An 18,668-nucleotide genomic window follows, 5' to 3' on the forward strand; every position below is an offset into this window, starting at 1 on the left:
GCGTGGCTACGGAACTCTGGATTCAATTCAGAGACGCAAGCGTCGCTGATAAACCAGTGGAAGAATCCAATCTGTTTGGGAAGGCGGTCGATGAGGCCCTCGAGACCGCAAAAAAAGGAGCATGACACCTTAAAAACACTGGACCAGATTACACAAAGACCCTCTACAAGAAGAGGATCTGGGTCCAGGTGGCTTTGTCGTGGCCAACGATTCCCTCAACAATACTCATCGGGAAACAATTGGAATTCTACAACGGGAAATGGCGGATACACCACCCCGTATCCCCAAAGGGGTCAGTGCCGTGGCAAAGGAAAAGGCCGGAACTCTACCCCCAGAGGCTCCCCGGCCTTGGGTTCGAATTGACACGAAGATTCGGGTCCCCTCCCACGCCTCCCCGGTCGGGGGCTGGCTAATATCGTTTCTTCAGGCATGGGAGGGAATAACTACAGACCAGTGGGTGCTAAACACCGTGGCCCCTGGGTACTGTATAGAGTTCACCCAGACCCCAACATTCAGACCTCCGCGAGCAAGACGACTGACACCAGACCATATTCACATTCTTCTGCAAGAAGTTGAGACACTACAGGAGGAAGGAGCCATAGAAAACGTACCTATGTCACAGGTAAAAGAAGGTATTTATTCAGTGTACTTCCTTGTACCCAAAAAGGATCTAACCATGCACCCTGTTTTAGATCTGCGCCCAGCGAACACATTTGTAAAGCCACAAAAGTTCTGCATGGTCACACTGCAGGAAGTAATTCCCCTGCTATCACAGGGGGTTACATGGCAACACTGGACATGAAAGATGCATACTTTCATATTTCAATGTTACCAGCGCACAGAAAATAGCTCATATTTATTATAAAGACAAGCATTATTAGTTCAAAATACTACCCTTCGGCATAGCATCTGCACCAAGGGTATTTACAAAAGTACTGGCGGTGGCAGCAGCACATCTGCGCAGGCAATCCATCCCGGTCTATCCTAACATCGACGACTGACACATAACAGGGGACTCTTAAGAAACAGGTCTGTCAAATACCCAAAAGACGATGAATCTTTTATTCAGTCTGGGATTCTCTATCAACGAGAAAAAATCCAGCCTAGACTCCAGTCAGGTCAAACGGTACCTAGGGGCTCTAATACGAACAAAAGACGTCCTCGTCTTCCGCTCCTACAAGAGGGTCCCAAACATGTTTCAGATCCCTCAGTATGTAGCCAGTCGAGAGGTGACTGTACGCAAGGCTATGTGACTGCTAGGAATGATGGCGTCCTGTATCTACTTGGTTCCTCACGCTCGCCTGTTCATGCACCCAATGCAAGAGTGGCTCAACAGCCACTGGTGTCAGGCCAGCGGATAGTGGGATGAGTGGTTGTCTCGCCGGCCCTCGTTCTCTCACTGCAGTGGTGGTCAAGGGACAACCTCTCAAAAGGGAAATACTTTACCACCCCTGCAGTGGAAGCCACTCTAACCACAGATGCGTCTCACAGGGTGGGGAGCTCACCTGCTTCAACAAACAGCGCACAGAGTTTGGTCGTCAGACATAGCATCCAACCACATAAACCTGTTGGAACTGTTGGCAGTGTTCAAAGCACTGAAGGCTTTCCAGACACAACTGCAGTGGAAGACGATCCCGATACTCACAGACAGCACCACAGCCATGTACTATCTGAACAAACAAGTAGGCACTCGTTCTCCAGGGCGAACGCAACATGTTCCTGTTACCACAACATGTTCCAGGGGAACTCCATCTTCTGGCAGACGTACTCAGCAGAGACTTTCCGTCGCCCAGGGAGTAGGAATGGCGATTACACAGAGACATTGTCACCAACGTTTTCGCAGAATGGGGCTTCCCAAAGATGGATCTGTTCGCAACTCTGGAGAACGCTAAATGCCAAGATTACGCCTCCAGGTACCCCCAGAACTGTTCCAAGGGGAACGGACTCTGGATAACATGGTCAGGGAAATTTGTCTACGCCCCCCCCCCCCACCGCCCGACTCCCCTTCTCAACAAGATCGTGCACAAGATGCACCGGGACCCAGCCACGATGATACTGGTGGCCCCCATGTCGGCCCGTCAACCCTGGTTCGCCCACCTGATGTCTCTATCTCCTCCAATGAAACTGCCTTGCCCGTACAACATGTCGCAAGACGGAGGGGAGACGCTTCACCCATACCCGCAGACATTGAACTTTGCGGCCTGTCTCCTGAGGTTATAGAGTTTGGACATCCGGAACTCCCTCAGGGATGTATGGACATTCTCCGGGAGGCAAGAACACAGAACACCAGATACTGCTATTCCAGTAAATGGAAACGGTTTGTCATCTGGTGCAACTCGAAGAGCATTAACCTGATTAACTGCTCTCCCACACACATTGTTTTATACCTAACTCATTTACTTGACTCAGACCTTAACTCCATCAAGGTGCACCTTGGTCTGCTTTCAGCCTACACTACATCACAACAGAAAGTGTCATGGTGGAAGATACCAGTTATTAAAGCTTTCATGAAGGGAGTGAAGAGAATTCACCCTCCCATTTCTAACCCGGCTCCCGGATGGGACCTAAACGTGGTGTTGATTAGGCTTATGGGGCTCCTTTCGAGCCCATGCACAAGGGAAGTCTTAAAGACCTCGCCTATAAGACTGCTTTTTTGATAGCTATTACCTCCATTAGGAGGGTAAGTGAACTACAAGCGCTCTCGATCCTAGATCCCTTTGTATCAGTTCACAAAGAGAAGGTGGTTCTGCGCTCTCGCCCTAGGTTTGCGCCTAAATTCATTTCTAAGTTCCATGTGAACCAGTCGATGGAACTACCAACGTTCTTTCAGAATCCTTCAAGCCTGGGAGAAAGAACCCTGCACACACTAGATGTACGCAGAGCTGTCATGTTCTACATGGAGAGAACTCGACCACTTAGAAAGACTAATCCGTTTTGTTTCGGTGGTGGAAGGAGAGGAGACGCAGTCTCCAAATCCGCTATCTCTAGATGGATTGTCAAATGCATTACACTCTGCTACACTCCTGCTAAGAGAGAGCTTCCCTTCAAGCCTAGAGCACATTAAACTCGAGGCACTGGGGCGTCCATAGCATTCATTGCAAATGTTCCCCTCAAGTCCATTTGCAAAGCGGCAACCTGGAGTTCTGTACACACCTTTACAAAACACTAGTGCCTAGACACTCATTCTAGGTCTGATTCTCAGGTGGGACAGGCAGTACTAAGACATCTTTTCACTGCTGTTCCTTCTCACAACCCACCTCCAACTCCGGGTACTGCTCGCTAGTCTATGCACAGCAGGTGATTCTAAGCAGATTAACAAACATCAGGAGACATGCATTACTTACCGTAAAAGCATTTCTGATGGTTGTATATGCTTATATTCACATGCGCCCACCCTTCCTCCCGCTCGGATGGAAGGAACCTAGACGTCTTACCAGTTTCTCTCTTTTCCGTACTCACTTACGATAGTCCTAAGTCTCCCTCTCGCCAGAACAAATACAATCGGAGGGACCTCGATGCGTGAGGGATCTTGGGTACACGTCACGTAGGGATAGTGTCACATTCACGCCCATGTCGACATCCCCTTTCGATTCTTGAAAGACAAGATGCAATACTCTGCGGTTGCTACTGGATGTCGGACCATATGCACAGCATGTGAATGTAAGCGGATACAACCATCACAAATGCTTTTACGTTAAGTAATGCATGTCTTAATGTTCTTGCTGCCTAACTTGAATTATTCATTGGTGGTGTTCTGTGTGGACACATTGTAGCCCTAGACTAATCGAACACTTCTCCCAGACTAAGCCTTGGCTGCTCTTCCACTCTACCTTGATTAGGTTATGGTTAACCTCTGTGTCTTCCCTTTTTACCATGAATAGAGTGGCCTCCTAAAATCCTCCCCCAGGAGCTGATTTTAGAAATCCATCCTAAGAGGGGTCTTGCCACATTTGACTGTTTGACTCTGTGTTAATAGGACCTCGTGCTAAAAAAGAAAATGGATTTAACATAAGTATGTTCTGTGGATTGATATGAAACCCACTTACCCACCATTTACTGAATGAGATTCAGTGACTCCCAAATAAAAACCAAAATGAAGATGTGTTGTGGACCAGTGAACCTTTTTGAAGCCATATGCACAGGGTTCTAATATTTCCTATATCCCTGACGCTTAATGGCTGGATACGTGGAATCCTAAATGAAACTGAACTTTGTCAAAAGCACTCGTCTGTCTTTAATAGTTTGGTTGGCATGTTGAAGAGTTTAGTCTCCATTCATCATGCTATATTTCTTCTAGGGTTCTGGTGATGTGAAATATCACTTGGGGATGTATCACAGAAGGATTAACCGTGTGACAGAACGAAACATAACCCTTTCCTTGGTGGCCAACCCATCTCATTTGGAGGCCGTCGACCCTGTGGTACAGGGCAAGACTAAGGCGGAACAGTTTTACAGTGGGGATACAGAAGGCAAGAAGGTAAGAATGGACTCTTGTAGACAGTCCAAAAATTCATGAACCTTCAGGCAAATCCTTTCACAATAGCAAGTGATGGTTAATATAAAACTAATATGGTACGACTTATTTTGTGTGGTGAGCTTGCGGCTAAGCCAGCTCAGTGTATCAAGGTGTTAATCAGTTACCAACTCCTTGTTTTACTGTTTGGCCCATAATAGGCATACATTTTGCCAGTAAATGTATTGATTCTTATCTAACAGCCTCATCCCCTGCCAGCTTTTAGATACTCCACATCAGCAAAGTGGAATCACACCTCACTTTCCACACTACTCCTACTCTGGACAGTGACATAGACCTCAGCTATTTACACTATTGCAAGACGTGTGTTTTAGTGGATAAGCAAGGCTTTTTTCACACATGTCCAACCAAACTCTCTCTTGTCTATAAACTGTCTTTCTCCTATAAACCAATCACTGACCTATGGGTCTTACTGCCCCAGCCAATGACTGCCCTCTCCCTAAACCCCTCCTCTGTTAGCCATCTTCAGATTTTTACTGCACGTTCAAGTGTTGGAAGTCCTTGTGTTTCGCTCTCCGAGCTTTCTGCGTTTTCCGTGCTTTTTGGTAGGAAAACTGTTTTTTGTTCAGTGGAGCCAGTGTGCTCCATCGTTTTTCCATTCGATTAATGGGGACCTGTTTTTCTGCATCTTTCATCGCCCCTCAAAGGCAGAATTTTTCTTCTTGTTAGTTTCCAGAAGCCCATCAGGCTACACCGCGCCGGATAATGTCGGAGAAGGACAGAGCTTCCCTCCTCTTCAAGCTCTGCACCTGCTGCGGCTTGCAGAATGTTTTTACGGACAATAAGCATTTCCAGTGCATGTTTTGTCTACACCCGAAGCACAAAGAAGATTGTGAGATATGCCATGGCTTCTCAGAGTGCATGATGAAGGATCGGCACGTCCGACTGTCGACATGGCTCAAGGCCAAGGCCACTACCCTGTGTTGTTCACAGGGGCATGCCTCATCCAGATCCAACCAGCCAAAGTGGGCTTCTAAATTCTTTGAGGGAGCTCCATCTGTGCGGGCCCAAGACAAGGTCAAGCACAGAGTCTGCTTCCGCCGGGTTCGCCGTGCAAGTGGGTCCCACGACGGTCAGGGGGGCGTTCATCGTCTCCATCACCCTCAATCTCCATCCATCGCTCCAGCTCTTTGTCCAAGAGAAAATCAGCTACCAACGTCCTCTTGTATCGAGATGGTTGATGCCACCCTCTCGGAAGTGAAAGGGGCTGACCCGGTCCAGGGTACCCCAGTGGTGGCCAGGGTAGCGCTGGACTGCTTCGGCCAAACCCATGGAGAAGACTCGGGAGAAGAGGAATCCTACCACTCAGGACCTGAAGAAAGGGGGTGGAGGGAGGGGGGTGTGGAAGAGCTACAGGGCACGGATATTTATTTGTTCGATGAGGAAGACATGGTTTCTGTCCACACGATCCCGGAGGAGATGGGTGCTGACCACGAGAAGGTCTAGGAGTCACCAGCCGGAGGCAGAGATGACTAGGTAGGGGACGACGACACAGGTGCTGGGCCCAGCGACCGTGCCCCCCAGGCACCTCCCAGAGATCTGTGTGTTAGGGAGAATTCTCATCCTATGGCTAATTTCCCTTACCTATAGAGTCCCCAGCAGCTTTGCTGGATTTGAAGGGTTTGTTTCTTTTTACCTGCTAAGAGTGAGACTCTTTTTCCCACTCTTATGCATTTTTACTACGTGTGTTCTAGGCTATTTTTCTGTTTAATGCCTATGGGATCTTTCTCAACCCCATAGGAACCATCTTTATTCACGTGTTACACAGCACCCTCAGTGCAGTGACACAGGCGTGTCGTAGCAACCCCCAAACATAGACTCCATACCCTGGGACTGACTGCTGTCTCCCAGGGCATGTAAAGTCCCCATTGACTTTACTAGTCAAATCCTGTGAACTAAACCAGTACAACCCATCTTACTATGGAGGTACTGGAAGGGGTTAATAGTTTTCCCCCTATGGTCATTGTCGAGAGGGTACCATCCAGTCCCTCTCTCAAAGGTTTCTGGCTGTGGCAGTGGTTACTACCATAAATATTCGACCACAAATATTTCCCTGTGGGATTTTCCCATTGTTCGAGGCTACCACTTTTTCTGACAGCCTCTAACTTACAGCCGGTGCATTTTAATATTAACTTTGCTCCGGTAGGTTTTATTTGCCAGAACTTTAATATAATTTGTTTCTCGTGTCTTTCTCTAAACTCCTAACCCAGGTCGGGGATCCTTTGTTCGTCCTTTTGGCGGGCTTCTACCGAGACGCCCTCCTTTCGGCGCCACTGAGTCTGGGGTGGGTCCATTGTGTGGGAGGGGAAGTAGGACCCTGGACAGGGTAACCTCAGCAACCCATGTCGCACTCTGTCCTGATAGGCTGGAGGGTCTGCCGCCAAGATGACCACTCCAATGCGTGAGTGACAGCTAGGCTGTATGAATGGGGATCTTTTTGCATAAAAGCAGGGTCCTGAGGAATGGAAGAGCAAGACGTCGCCACTGGAACTAAGAGGCCAAAGAGGAGAGAAGCCAAAGACATCTGCAATGACTGAACCACCGGTGAAGCCCTGCTGCAGCGTCTCACCACTTTTCTCCACACGACGAGAGAAGATCTTCATCTGCAAGAGCCTTCTTCCCTTGAGCTGGTGGGGCCAACCAGTTTGCCAATCGCATTCCCAGACCTGCCTTGGATAGCCAGGCACCAGTCCACCCGGACCACGATTTAAAGGAGCATACCTTTTATTCGTCTGGCAGCACCGTGGCTGGTTTCATCCCTGGGTAGTGCAGTAACTCGAACCTTCCTCCACGACGAGTGTCTCTCTTCCTCTGCTGGATCACCCGAACTGTAGGAACTACCAGGAACAACTGCCACCGCAGGAGCCACTTCTTCATTTTAAAGGTACATTTTTCTGCCAGGCCACCCTTTCTGTGTGGTAGAGCTAAAGGTGTTTTAAATCCTTTACCTATCTGTTGGGTTGGCCGCTCCTCTCTTTTTACATTCTTTTACCTTCTGCATCCACCTTTTCAAAATCGTTAACCAAAGACTTGACTGCATCTACAAGAACACTTTGATCCTGGGCCCTTGCCCTGTACCACTGACTCTGGCACAGGCCTATTGACCCTGGCTATATTTGTAAGAACTGCCTTCTCTAGATTGCTTCTCAACTAGAACTGAGTTGGTGCACCTACTTCTTATAACCACCTTTTCCTTCCCACTTTTATAACCTGTACAGTGCCATTTTGCTCAGTTTTCATGTAAGTATTCTTTATGCTAAAGTACTGCCTTGCCTAAACTGATTTACAAACTTATGGGAAGTGTTGCTAGGGTGTGTAAGGAGATATTTCTGTATAACTTGTGCTTTCCCTCCCTTGTGAGAAATTGCTAGTGCCAATGTGTTTGGTTTTCACTATGCTGTTTTGCTCAGTTTTCACTCTTTCTCAAACTTGTCTACAATTTAACTAGCGAGTTCTGTATACTTTCGTTGGCTGAATTTAACTTGCTTAATAACTGTGATAAATGTGTTTAACTAGAAGTGTGTAAAATAAATATATATATTCTTTTTAATACAAAACTTTGGTCAGTGTTGCCTTGTGCCATAGTACTGAAGGCCTATTTTGTCACCCTGAATACTGCTCATCTGCTTAGCCACAGCTACCAACTAAATCTTTGTGGTACAGACTGATACCAAAGGGGATTTATTGCTCATACCTGTAGTCCTAATCTTCTGTAGTGCTCCCTAAGGGAACTGCACAGGGTTCTGCCTAACGGGAGCCATTGTCAGTGAAGATCTGGACTTCGGAAGATCTTCTAACGAGAAGCCCTCCACTAGTTTTCGGCACCTCCTCCACTCGGCTATGGCACACACGAGGAAATGGAGCCTTTTGAGGCCCTGTTCGAATTGTCTCCTCAACAAAGATTTTGTGGATTATCGACACGAAAAATGTGTATTGCCTGCACCCCAACCACGATATGGATGCCTGCTCCATCTGCCAATCCATCTCCAGAGACATGGAAAGATTGCCATAGAAGGTTGGTGACTTGGCTGGAGGAGGGTGCCAGAGCCTCTGACTCGGCCTCGAAGCAAAGTCATGCCTCTGTCAGGCTCGGCAGATATATGGAAAACACTCCTTCTGCAAAGAGGTTGTGGTCTCATGAGGACACTTCCCTGGGGAAGAAACCTAAAAGGGGACATAGGCAGAAGTTGTGAACCTCAACTGCCCTTCCGTCAAACTACAATGGCTGCTAGACCCCGTTCATATCGTCCATGGCTTCCTCCACGATGCCACTGTTCACAAACGGATCTTCCTCTTCCAGCAAACGGTGTCCGCAGACATCCACATCGACGACCACACCAACGAGCCACAAGCAAAATGTTCTACATCATCTTCGACTTGACGAGCCATAGGCCCGAATCTACCACAACTGCGCGGTCTACGATTGAATCGTTGACCATCTCGGCCAGATTATGACCATAGTGGTAAAGGTTGCGTTTGCCTCCCAGGCCTGCGCCCACTACAAGCTCCTATGAATGCTTCTTTTGACAGAAGTGCTAATGTGAAAGACGTGCTGCCAGCACTCGTGTTTTTGCCACGACCATCAAAGGCAAAACCAATGTTTTCCCTGGTGCCTATGGCCACTGAAATGCCACCTGTCCAAATGCTCCAGGAGGGGTAGCATGTTGCAAGAGGAGCCTCTAGCACCTCATCAACCGGTACTTCCACCTTCCCTAAAGTTCCTGTGGGAACACAATCTGCACCTAGAGATTTGTAATTATACATCTTGTCCACTTTGCAGACCTTGGTGACGGAACTGGAATACCGCTTGCCTCCTCTGGCCCCTCAAGGTGCCCCTAGTAGGAGCCCTCCAGCACAGCGTGCGCTGGAAGATTTAATTTCTCTGCCTCCTCGACGAGCGCCTCGTTTGGTAGGCACTGTTGCTGCTATCACGGACATGGATACTGGTCCAGACAAGGACACGTCCCAGGGTACACATGCTACTACTGATGATTGATGATCTAGTGCCTGCCAATGGAGAGCCTCCTGAGGAGCCTTCTACTAGTTCTCCAGCAAACTGAATAGGTTCCTTCGATGCAGCACTGCTAAAAATAGCAGTGAAACTGTTCGACCTGGTCCGGGAGGGACAGAAAAAAGAATTCCTGTTCCAGAGGAATGAAGCCTCCAGAAAATCAGTGGTGGCTATTCCTGTGCTAGATGACATCTGGGTATGATGGTTTACTTGCATGATAAACCCTTTTTCAGTGTCGCCGAAGGACTGTCTGGAAAAGAAATATACATATCCAGACACTGCGCCCAAGTGGGTCCGCACCGAGCCATCTCCGACTCTATGGTCTCGGCTACGGCAAGGAACAGATATGCTAACCCATCCTCACCATCTGTGGTTTCCCCTGACAAGGAGGTAAAACCGCTGGATGCTTTTAGAAAATGGGTAATTCTGATGCTCGTTAATCTGCTTATAATCACATGCTGTGCATATCGTCGACATCCAGTGGTAACCGCAGTGTATTGCATCTTGTCTTTCGAGGATCGAAAGGGGACGTCGACATGGGCGTGCCTGTGACACTATCCCTAACGTGACGTGTAGTGTACCCAAAATCCCTCATGCATCCATGTCCCTCAGATAGTTTTTTTCTGCCCAGTTATCTGGTCGCCGTAATGCAGAGCTCTTCATAAGAGATTGAGTTATTGATATAATTATCACCCCTTGGTCGTTTATTCACTTTAAGTCATTTCGGCGGTTGAATCCTGTGCACCGCCGAAAACTGCTGCGGAATTTCGACACCTGTTGTTCCGGCCGGCGCTGCCAACCACGTGGCATGGCCTTCTGACCGGCGCATACAGTAGGGAGAGTGTGGTCGGGCTGGTCATATTCTTTTCAAGTATGCCGTTCCTCATTCTCTCTCTTTGTTCCCTGGTTTTTGCCATTGCTATATGTATCTTGCGCTATGGACAAGACTCAATTTAGATTTTGTCCTTCGTGCAAGGCCAAATATCTGTGGAAAGACTAGCACCGTTGGTGCAAAAATTGCCTGCGCCTCAACCACAACGAGGCGGCCTGTAAACTCCTGCGTCCAAAGACTATTAATGAGCGCCGTCTGAAGCGGTGGGCGGCCTACGGTATGTCACAGGCCGAAAGTAATTCCCCCGCCATCACAGCCGATGAGTGTGACGAAGGGACTAGTGATGACTGTTAGGCAAAGTTTGTATGCAGTACCCTTTGGAAACCCTACACACAACTATGACTACTGGTTCAAGCAATCCAACCTTTGGTACAAGTCTGTACTACACAGTTTTGGTAGCGTGTTGAGCAGCCAGGCTTATCTCAAAAGAGGAATTGTGAGCTGTAGTCGAGTTACACAAAGATTCACAGTTACAGGTATTCAAATAAACTCATACACTCAAGGTTTCTTTCATAAACAATTTATCAGTCAGTTATAAAGCCTCCTTCAGAAGGGAACAATTGACTAGTAACACACAAATATACTTCAATACTGTATACTCTTTAAAAAAAGGTAGATAAATGGCAAAAGTTATTAGAACACAAAAAATACAAATCTTAGACAGTGCAAATACTTTGAGTTCACCAGAAGAGTCAATTCAATTTAATAGGCAAGGCCAAAGTCAATGGGCTAGAGTCTTGGATAGGATGAAGCGGTTCTGGTATATAAAAAGGACATGTCTTGGCACAAGTTCTCAGAAGTAGTTTGTAAAAAGAATCAAATGTTGGCTGACGAGCTGAGTAGGCCTGCGAGTTGCACAAGTTTCAAGCACTTTCACTGTGAGAGGTAAGTTCTCTCTGTCATGTTTTACAGTACGTTACAGTGAAGAAAGAGGCAGCTGATGGCTTTGGTTCCTGGCAGTTCCTGCAGATCTCGCTGTTCCAGGGCCTCCGTCGTGGTGACAAGAGGGAGGCCGTCGGGGGACTCCTGCACTGGGACTGGTCAAAAGCTTGCAACTGGCAAACTTCAATTTCAGTGGCTGTTTCGCATTTCAGCTACCGCACTGGTAACAACGCTGGTCCTGGCTGTAAAGGTGGACTGTCCTTGCTTCTGAGGTCCCACACACAGATGGGGGGGTGGGGGGGTCAGGCTTGGGTGGTCCGACGTCGTGGGAGTCCAGAAGATCTTCAAAATGTTTTCGGGCAGCTTGAATGTTTAAACGAGGTTGGGGCGATTCAAGAAGGTAAAATTAGGTCTGGGGCCAACCCAGTTGGAAAGCCAAGGATTTAAGGGTCACCTTGGGCAAACCGAAGAAAGGGAGGCCAGGCAGGACACAGTACCTTAGAGAGAGGAAGCTCCAGCGGTGGCAGTTGTTCCTGGCAGTGGTTACAGTTTGTTGTTTCGACCAGGGGAAGAGAGGATCTCTTCGAGGAGGAAACGTGGAGTCGTTGCACTGCACAGGGATGAAACCAGCCGCGGAGTTCTTCGATAAAAGGTGCGTTCCTTTTATTCGCGGTCAAAGTGGTGAAGCTTGGCTATCCGGCTGCCGGGGTGCTTGGCACAGGCGATTCGACCAAGAGACGTCTTTGGAAGGCGAAAGGGGTGAACTGGTTGGTCCCACCAGCTCGGAGGAAGAAGACTCGTCCAGCAGAAGATCTTCTCTTGTCGTCGGGAAAGTGGTGAGGTAGTTGCAGCAGGGCTTCACTGGTGGTGTCGTCGTTGCAGATGGCTCAGCTTCTTCCCTCTTCGGATTCTTAGGTCCTGTGGTGACTTATGAAGTTCCAGTCCCAAAAGCCCTGCTTTTATGCAGAAAAAACCCATTCCACAGCCTAGCTGTCGCTCAAACATGCTAAGTGGTGAGCCGGGCGGCTCACCACTGGCTCAATCAGAACAGAGTGCAACTTGAGTTGCAAAGGCAACGCAATCCAGGGTGCCAATTCCCCTTCCCACCCATCCTGTGGAACCCAGACAGTGGCACCATTTGGAGGGCTTCTGTGGAGAAGCCTGCCAAAAAGTGGAACACAGGGCTCGACCTTGGTCAGAGTTACAGAGACGGACAAGAATGCCATTTTAGAAAAGAGTTCTGGCAAAAAGACCCAACCTTTAATTTAATATTAAATAAATAAACCGGCGGTATCTTTAACATTGCACCAAAAAGTGGTGCATTTAAAATCAATGGGAAAATCCCATAGAGAATATTCCAGTGGAATATTTGCATGGTAACCACTGCCACTAGCCAGAAACTCGACAAGGGGGGGGACTGGACAGTGCCCCCTTGAAAACAGACCCAGGGGCAAGATAATTAACCTCTTCCAGTACTTCCACAATATGATGGTTTGTACTGGTTCTGTTCACAATTTAGGACCAGTAAAGTCAATGGTGACTTTACATGCCCTGGGAGACAGTAGTCAGTCCCAGGGTATGGAGTCTATGTTTGGGGGTCACTATGACACCCCTGTGTTACTGCACTGAGGGTGCTGTGTAACACACACATACAAATAGATGATATCCTATGGAGCAAAAAGAAAACCCCATAACCCATAAGCACACGGAGTCAAAGACATACCTGAAATCATGCCTAAGAGTGGGAGGAAAAGAGTCTCACTCTTAGCAGGAGAAAAAAACAAACCCCAAAAATCCAGCAAAGCTGCTGGGGGACTCACTAGGTTTGGGAAATTAGCCTTATAAGAGAATTCTCCCTAACAGACCGTCAGCCAGCCAATCATCACAGAGTGCATTTGGGTCTCCTAGGAGACTAAGCACAGGGAGTTTCGGGCACCTCCCACACTTCCTGCCTACCCCAGACACTCTGGAGCCAGAGGCAAGTTTCACTCCTGAAGCCCGCCAAAGGCGAATGAACAAAGAGACCAAACCTGGTTTGTTGCGCAGAGAAAAACTCTAAAGGGACCTTTCCACAAAGACATGACAAAAAAGAAGACCGGGAACCATTTTAGCAACAATGGCTGGGCACCATCTTTAAAAACATGGCTCCCGCGATTTAACTTTACCGGAGCTACGAATAGTTTGCAGTCGGGAAAAATCATGATAGTTCGTTGTTAAACCACTGCTACCAGCCATTCTGAGAAGAAAGGGTAACATTTGACTGTTAATTGAGTAACGAGACATAGTGGATACTAAGTAACCCCTCCAGCACTCTATTGTAAGGTAGGGTGTGCTGGGTTTAGACATTTACAGGGCTAAGTGAAGTCAATTTCACTCCACTGGTCTGGGAAACAGTAGTTGATCCCATAGAAATCTGAAAGACTTCCCTGTGCCACTGCTGAAGGTGCTTTGTGACACAATTGTAAAAGATGATGCCTAGGGAGTTGGTTAGACTCCCTATCCAAGAAAACACAGAGGAAAAACACATGTCAAAATACATGAGATAGTGAGAAAAAGGGTCACTCTCTCTCCAGGTAAAAAAAAATCAATACCTCAAAATCCAGCAAAGTTGCTGGGGGTCTCTAAGGTAGAGGGAATTACCACATCTCCCTAACAATGACCAGTGCTCAGTTTCGGAGGCCATTGACCTAGCGGCAGAGAGTTCTCGATCCGCAGCGTCTGTTCCCGATGGGCACGACACGAGTCATGCTATGGGGAAGAAACCCGCGACAGGGACGCACAAAGTTCCCACACTAAACACACAACCTAAGGTTCTGCTTTGGCGGCACAGTCGAAGCGTTCCAAAATGCTGGCGGACCCGTCGGATATTTTGACAGGGTCTACTGATCTTTGATCGGCAGCTTTCCCCGCAACCAAAGGCAGCGGCATGTGACTGGGCAATCCAAAGTGAAGAGCGCTAGCACCAAAACACACGCGGCCGTCCATGTTGCAGGAGAAAGCGCCGACACTGCTTAAGGCCCCAGTGGCGCCGAAATCCACCGCGTAGCCACCGGCCCACCCAGCACAACTCCCTACTACCCTGAGCATCAGCGATAGTATTGCATGGATCGCCTTGGCAGTTAAACATAAGGAACAGTCGAAGGAGATGTCGAAACGGAGGGAACGGCCTAGAGACGTGCCGAAAGACACGTCACAATGCCCAGAGCCTCACAAGGACTATCCTGAGAGCCTGGTGCATTTATCCAATGGTTTAGGAGCCAAATCTCGACGCTCTACCCCTTTCCTCCCCTGGACTCCTCATGTTCATCTTCATGGACCAGGGAGAAGTTTGAGGGGTGTATGGGCAGATTAGAAAAATGTCTGAGAGGTTTGCTCCATACACAAAAGTTGGATGAACTCATCCAACTAAGTCTGGCGCTCTCAATGTGAGCTCTTGTGGAGCTCTTTCGTTTATTTAGATATATATACACATGCATGTCTGAATGAAGGTTTATATCCAACTGCAAGTTCATGTACACCTGAAGGTTGATGTCAAAAGTAGATTTTGAGAAAAACATTTTCAGATCTAGTCTCAAAAATAGTTCCGGAGTCATTAGTTTTGAAACTGCTAGGTATTTAACAGGCAAGAAGCAGACTTGTTTAATTTTTGTATGGTTGTTTTACTGCCAATGCTTTTCGGAGCGAATCACCTTCAGGGCGTTAACCACACTGCTATATTCAACTTATTATTCAACAGTCGAAATCAGTTATCATAAAAATAAATAATTCTGCCTTGGAGGCTTGAACTACTAAGCTGCTTCGCTTTCCCTTCGTTCACGTTGCCAGCACTGCGAGCTGCATTGAGCTCTTGCTGGACGCTGCTGCCGCTTCATGGGGGAGGCGGTCCTGAGGCAAGTCACGTGACTGATCACGTGTGAAAACAGCGACCTCAAATTGAGCCGCGAACCGCCCGTGCGGGGTGTTTCTTCTGCCTTGGAGGCTTGAACTACTAAGCTGCTTCGCTTTCCCTTCGTTCACGTTGCCAGCACTGCGATCTGCATTGAGCTCTTGCTGGACGCTGCTGCCGCTTCCTGGAGGAGGCGGTCCTGAGGCAAGTCACGTGACTGATCACGTGTGAAAACAGTGACCTCAAATTGAGCCGCGAACCACCCTTGCGGCGTAAGCCCTCAGGAGCAAGGGCGAGGAGATTCTGTTTTGCTGTTTGGCTGTAGGGCGTCAAAATGCAGCCTGTGTCTCTGGCTAATGACCTGCTCTCCAAACCTCTGGTGCCTGCCCCTACAGAAGGCACCCGTCGAAAAATAAGGACCTTGTCTTATCCATCTACACGTCTGCAACAACGCCGGGAGAACGAGAGGAACGTTCAACATCTATTACCGCTCACTCCCCAGTTGCCTCGAGTGATTGAAGCAAGTCAAGTAAGTCAATTAAGATCTGTAGAGGAAGAGACACTTGAAGAGCCCATTGATATGCAATATAATGCAGATGTTTTTTCATCAAGTAGGTTAGGGGTAGGAGCTGGTGTCTTGGACTTGACCACCCCTTGCCAGATTGCTCTTGGTGACGAACTGAATTTACTATCACATGACAGCGTCTTGGCAAAAGAGATAAAAATGCATATGAAGGCTGTGAATGACTATGGGCCCAATGTTGTTCTCGTTAGACTTTCTGCTGTGTTTGCTGTACCTAGGTTGGATGTTTTGGCTCGCATGGCGACTGAGAAATTGCAAGCTCATCTGTCGTATGAGAGCATTTTGGTACCAGTGTCTGTTTCAGACGCGCCTGGTGAGGAATTTAACCACTGCTCCGGTGAGTGTGGTTTTGTAATGGATCCTGTTCTACCTCCTTCTTCGTTACCTGAACCTCCCAACAGGCGGAATTCTATTGAAATTGTAAACCAGCTTCTGGCTGATTTAGAACAAATCAACATTGCTCGTGCTAGTCTTAAACATAACAAGACCCGACCTGTTGAGTCAACACAAGCTTCAAATATAAGTAATAGTCAAGGCACTCTCATGGTTGAGGCTGATACTAATTGTTTTTCTGGTTCCATCAAACGAAGTAGGATCGAAGTCCGTAAATCTGCAGAAATATATTGTTCACAATCGAGACCTAGACTTTCTAAAAGCAAGTCTGCAAATACTCCTGAGTTCTCTCTCTCTAAGGTTCAGTCTTTTCAACCTATTGGTGTAAGTAGAAACGGCAATACATCAACCATTCCTACTAATACTGAGAATGTTGAGAGTCAGACAATAGACTGCTCTTCTGACGATGAATCCTCTGAATCGTCAATTATGGAACGCGCATTTCCTAAAGTTCGAAGAACTTATTATAAAACAGTAGATCAAATTCCTTGTGAGCCTGATTACGCACGGATGATGGAAAAAAATTTCTAAAGAACTTTTACCGATCCTGATGTCTTCTATGTCTATAACACTTTCACCGTTTGTCAAATTATATGAGCAGGTTCAAGATGGTGTGAAAGACTTGACAATGCTAGTTGCACTTTTGAATACTAAAATGTGTGCAATTGAACATGCAAGTATGTCGTCCACTCAGTTGTTAGGTAAAATGTCAGATAAAATGGACAGCAATTTAACAATCACGAATGATCAACGGTTAAAAGATGCTGATGACAAGAAATTACTTGCTGAAGTGGCCAAACAGGCTCTAAATATCCTACAACGACAAAGTTCGAAACCTGCCTCATTTCCTAGTGTTGAAGCACCATTTACAAGGCCTTGTAATTCTTCGAGTGGCCGACTAAATGTGTCTGAAGTAATTACTATTGCTCCATCAGCACCCAGCGACCTATTGCCCCCAGATCTCACTCTTCTACCAGACGCTGGCAAAGTCTGTGCTGTGGAAAACTTAGATCTGGCAAATAAAACACAGCCCATTGATTCACCCGTTAGTGTTAAGGACTGTGTTATGGGAAGTGTTGTACCAGTAAGTAAAGTTTATTCCTTTTCTTCTGCTTTACAAAGTCTTAAGCAACCTGATAATGGTGCAAACCAAGATATCCAGGAGCCTACAACATCTAATGTAGCACTTGAGGTTGCCGAAAAGGTTGTTATCCGGAAAGCATTGGCAGATAAGACTACTACAGAGCCCGTTGTTATTCCCGATGGAAAAGAGGCTTTGTTTGACATATTTAACACCAAGCTTAAACCGGATGCAAAACTCAAGAGTGTGAAAGTAAACCAGCAAAAAAAATCAAAGAATATAACTAAGAGGAAGCCTCGTGCTATGAATGGTTCTCGCAAGTTCTTGCGTAACTTAAAAGCTATAAGCTTTACTCTCAATCCTGTTACAATTGACACAGACCAAAATGATAACTTAGTTGAGCCTGAAAAGGCTGCAGGTTGTGACAACTCTGACAAACCTGTGACTAACTTACCTGAATCTGATGTGGATTTGTTGGATCTTTCAACACATGATCATAATGATGACTCTGAAATTGTGACAGAAATTCAATCAAAAGGTTCAAATGATACAAACCAGGCTAACTTGGCTGGAACTTCTCTTCCTAACATCGTCTTACCTGAACCCTTGCACAATTCAAGACTGTGCGTCATTGTGCCCACGAAAGAATCTCAACTCGTTGGTATTTTGAAACCTGAAAGCCCGAAGGTTCTTACTTTGGGAGAAAGATGGAAAAACCTATCAATGTACGAACATGGCAAACTGAAGGACTCAACTACCAATGATGTGTACAGTCGGGTAGGGAGTTCTATAATTACTCCCTTTGACACTATGTCTGTTAACAAACAAGAGAGTGAAAACAGGAAGGATCTTTTTCCAAGAGCTCTAACAAATGAGCGCCCCTTAACACAAGCATCTTCATCGAAGAATCAAATCAAACTGCCATTCTTTAAAAAGCCTATTTCTAAATACCAACTGATTTTGGAACGTATAGCGTCGAATAATGATGGTCTTACACTAAATAGGACCAACGTCCTCCGTTTACTCCATTACGTACCTAATCTTCGGACAATTGAAACGGGGGATATTAGAACTGTGGAATTCTATAAAGAACCACAAAACGATATTGTCCGGTTGCATATCGATTCTGGGATCATACGTAACATCCTTTTGGACTCTGCTGCTGTTCTTTTATCAATGGGCTTTGACATTCGAGAAGATCAAATTACCCAAGAAACCAATCCATCTGTTCAGAAAGATTGTATCCTTTCAAGGACAATTCAACCTGATTTCCAATTGCAATCCAAGGACGCTGTTGGGTGCCTTGATGGTCTTGGGTCAACCCCCCTCATGGGGATTGCAATCGACCCTTCGAGGAGCCTCAATGTTGATGATGGTCTGCCTCCCAAGACAACAAACGCACCCTG

General features: G+C 47.0%; 1 protein-coding gene across 3 annotated transcripts in view; it reads left to right on the forward strand.

Moving 5' to 3' along the window:
• The window catches only part of OGDH (oxoglutarate dehydrogenase), a 1,050,082-nt gene that overhangs the window by 634,275 nt on the left and 397,139 nt on the right, over positions 1 to 18,668 (forward strand). For all 3 annotated transcript variants that reach the window (XM_069618964.1, XM_069618966.1, XM_069618965.1), the window contains exon 9: positions 4,298 to 4,477. In XM_069618964.1, the coding sequence (XP_069475065.1) occupies positions 4,298 to 4,477 (180 nt within the window). The remainder of the gene's footprint in view (positions 1 to 4,297; positions 4,478 to 18,668) is intronic.

This window comes from Ambystoma mexicanum, chromosome 10, assembly GCF_040938575.1.
Source record: "Ambystoma mexicanum isolate Mex_15411 chromosome 10, UKY_AmexF1_1, whole genome shotgun sequence".
NCBI lineage: Eukaryota > Metazoa > Chordata > Amphibia > Caudata > Ambystomatidae > Ambystoma > Ambystoma mexicanum.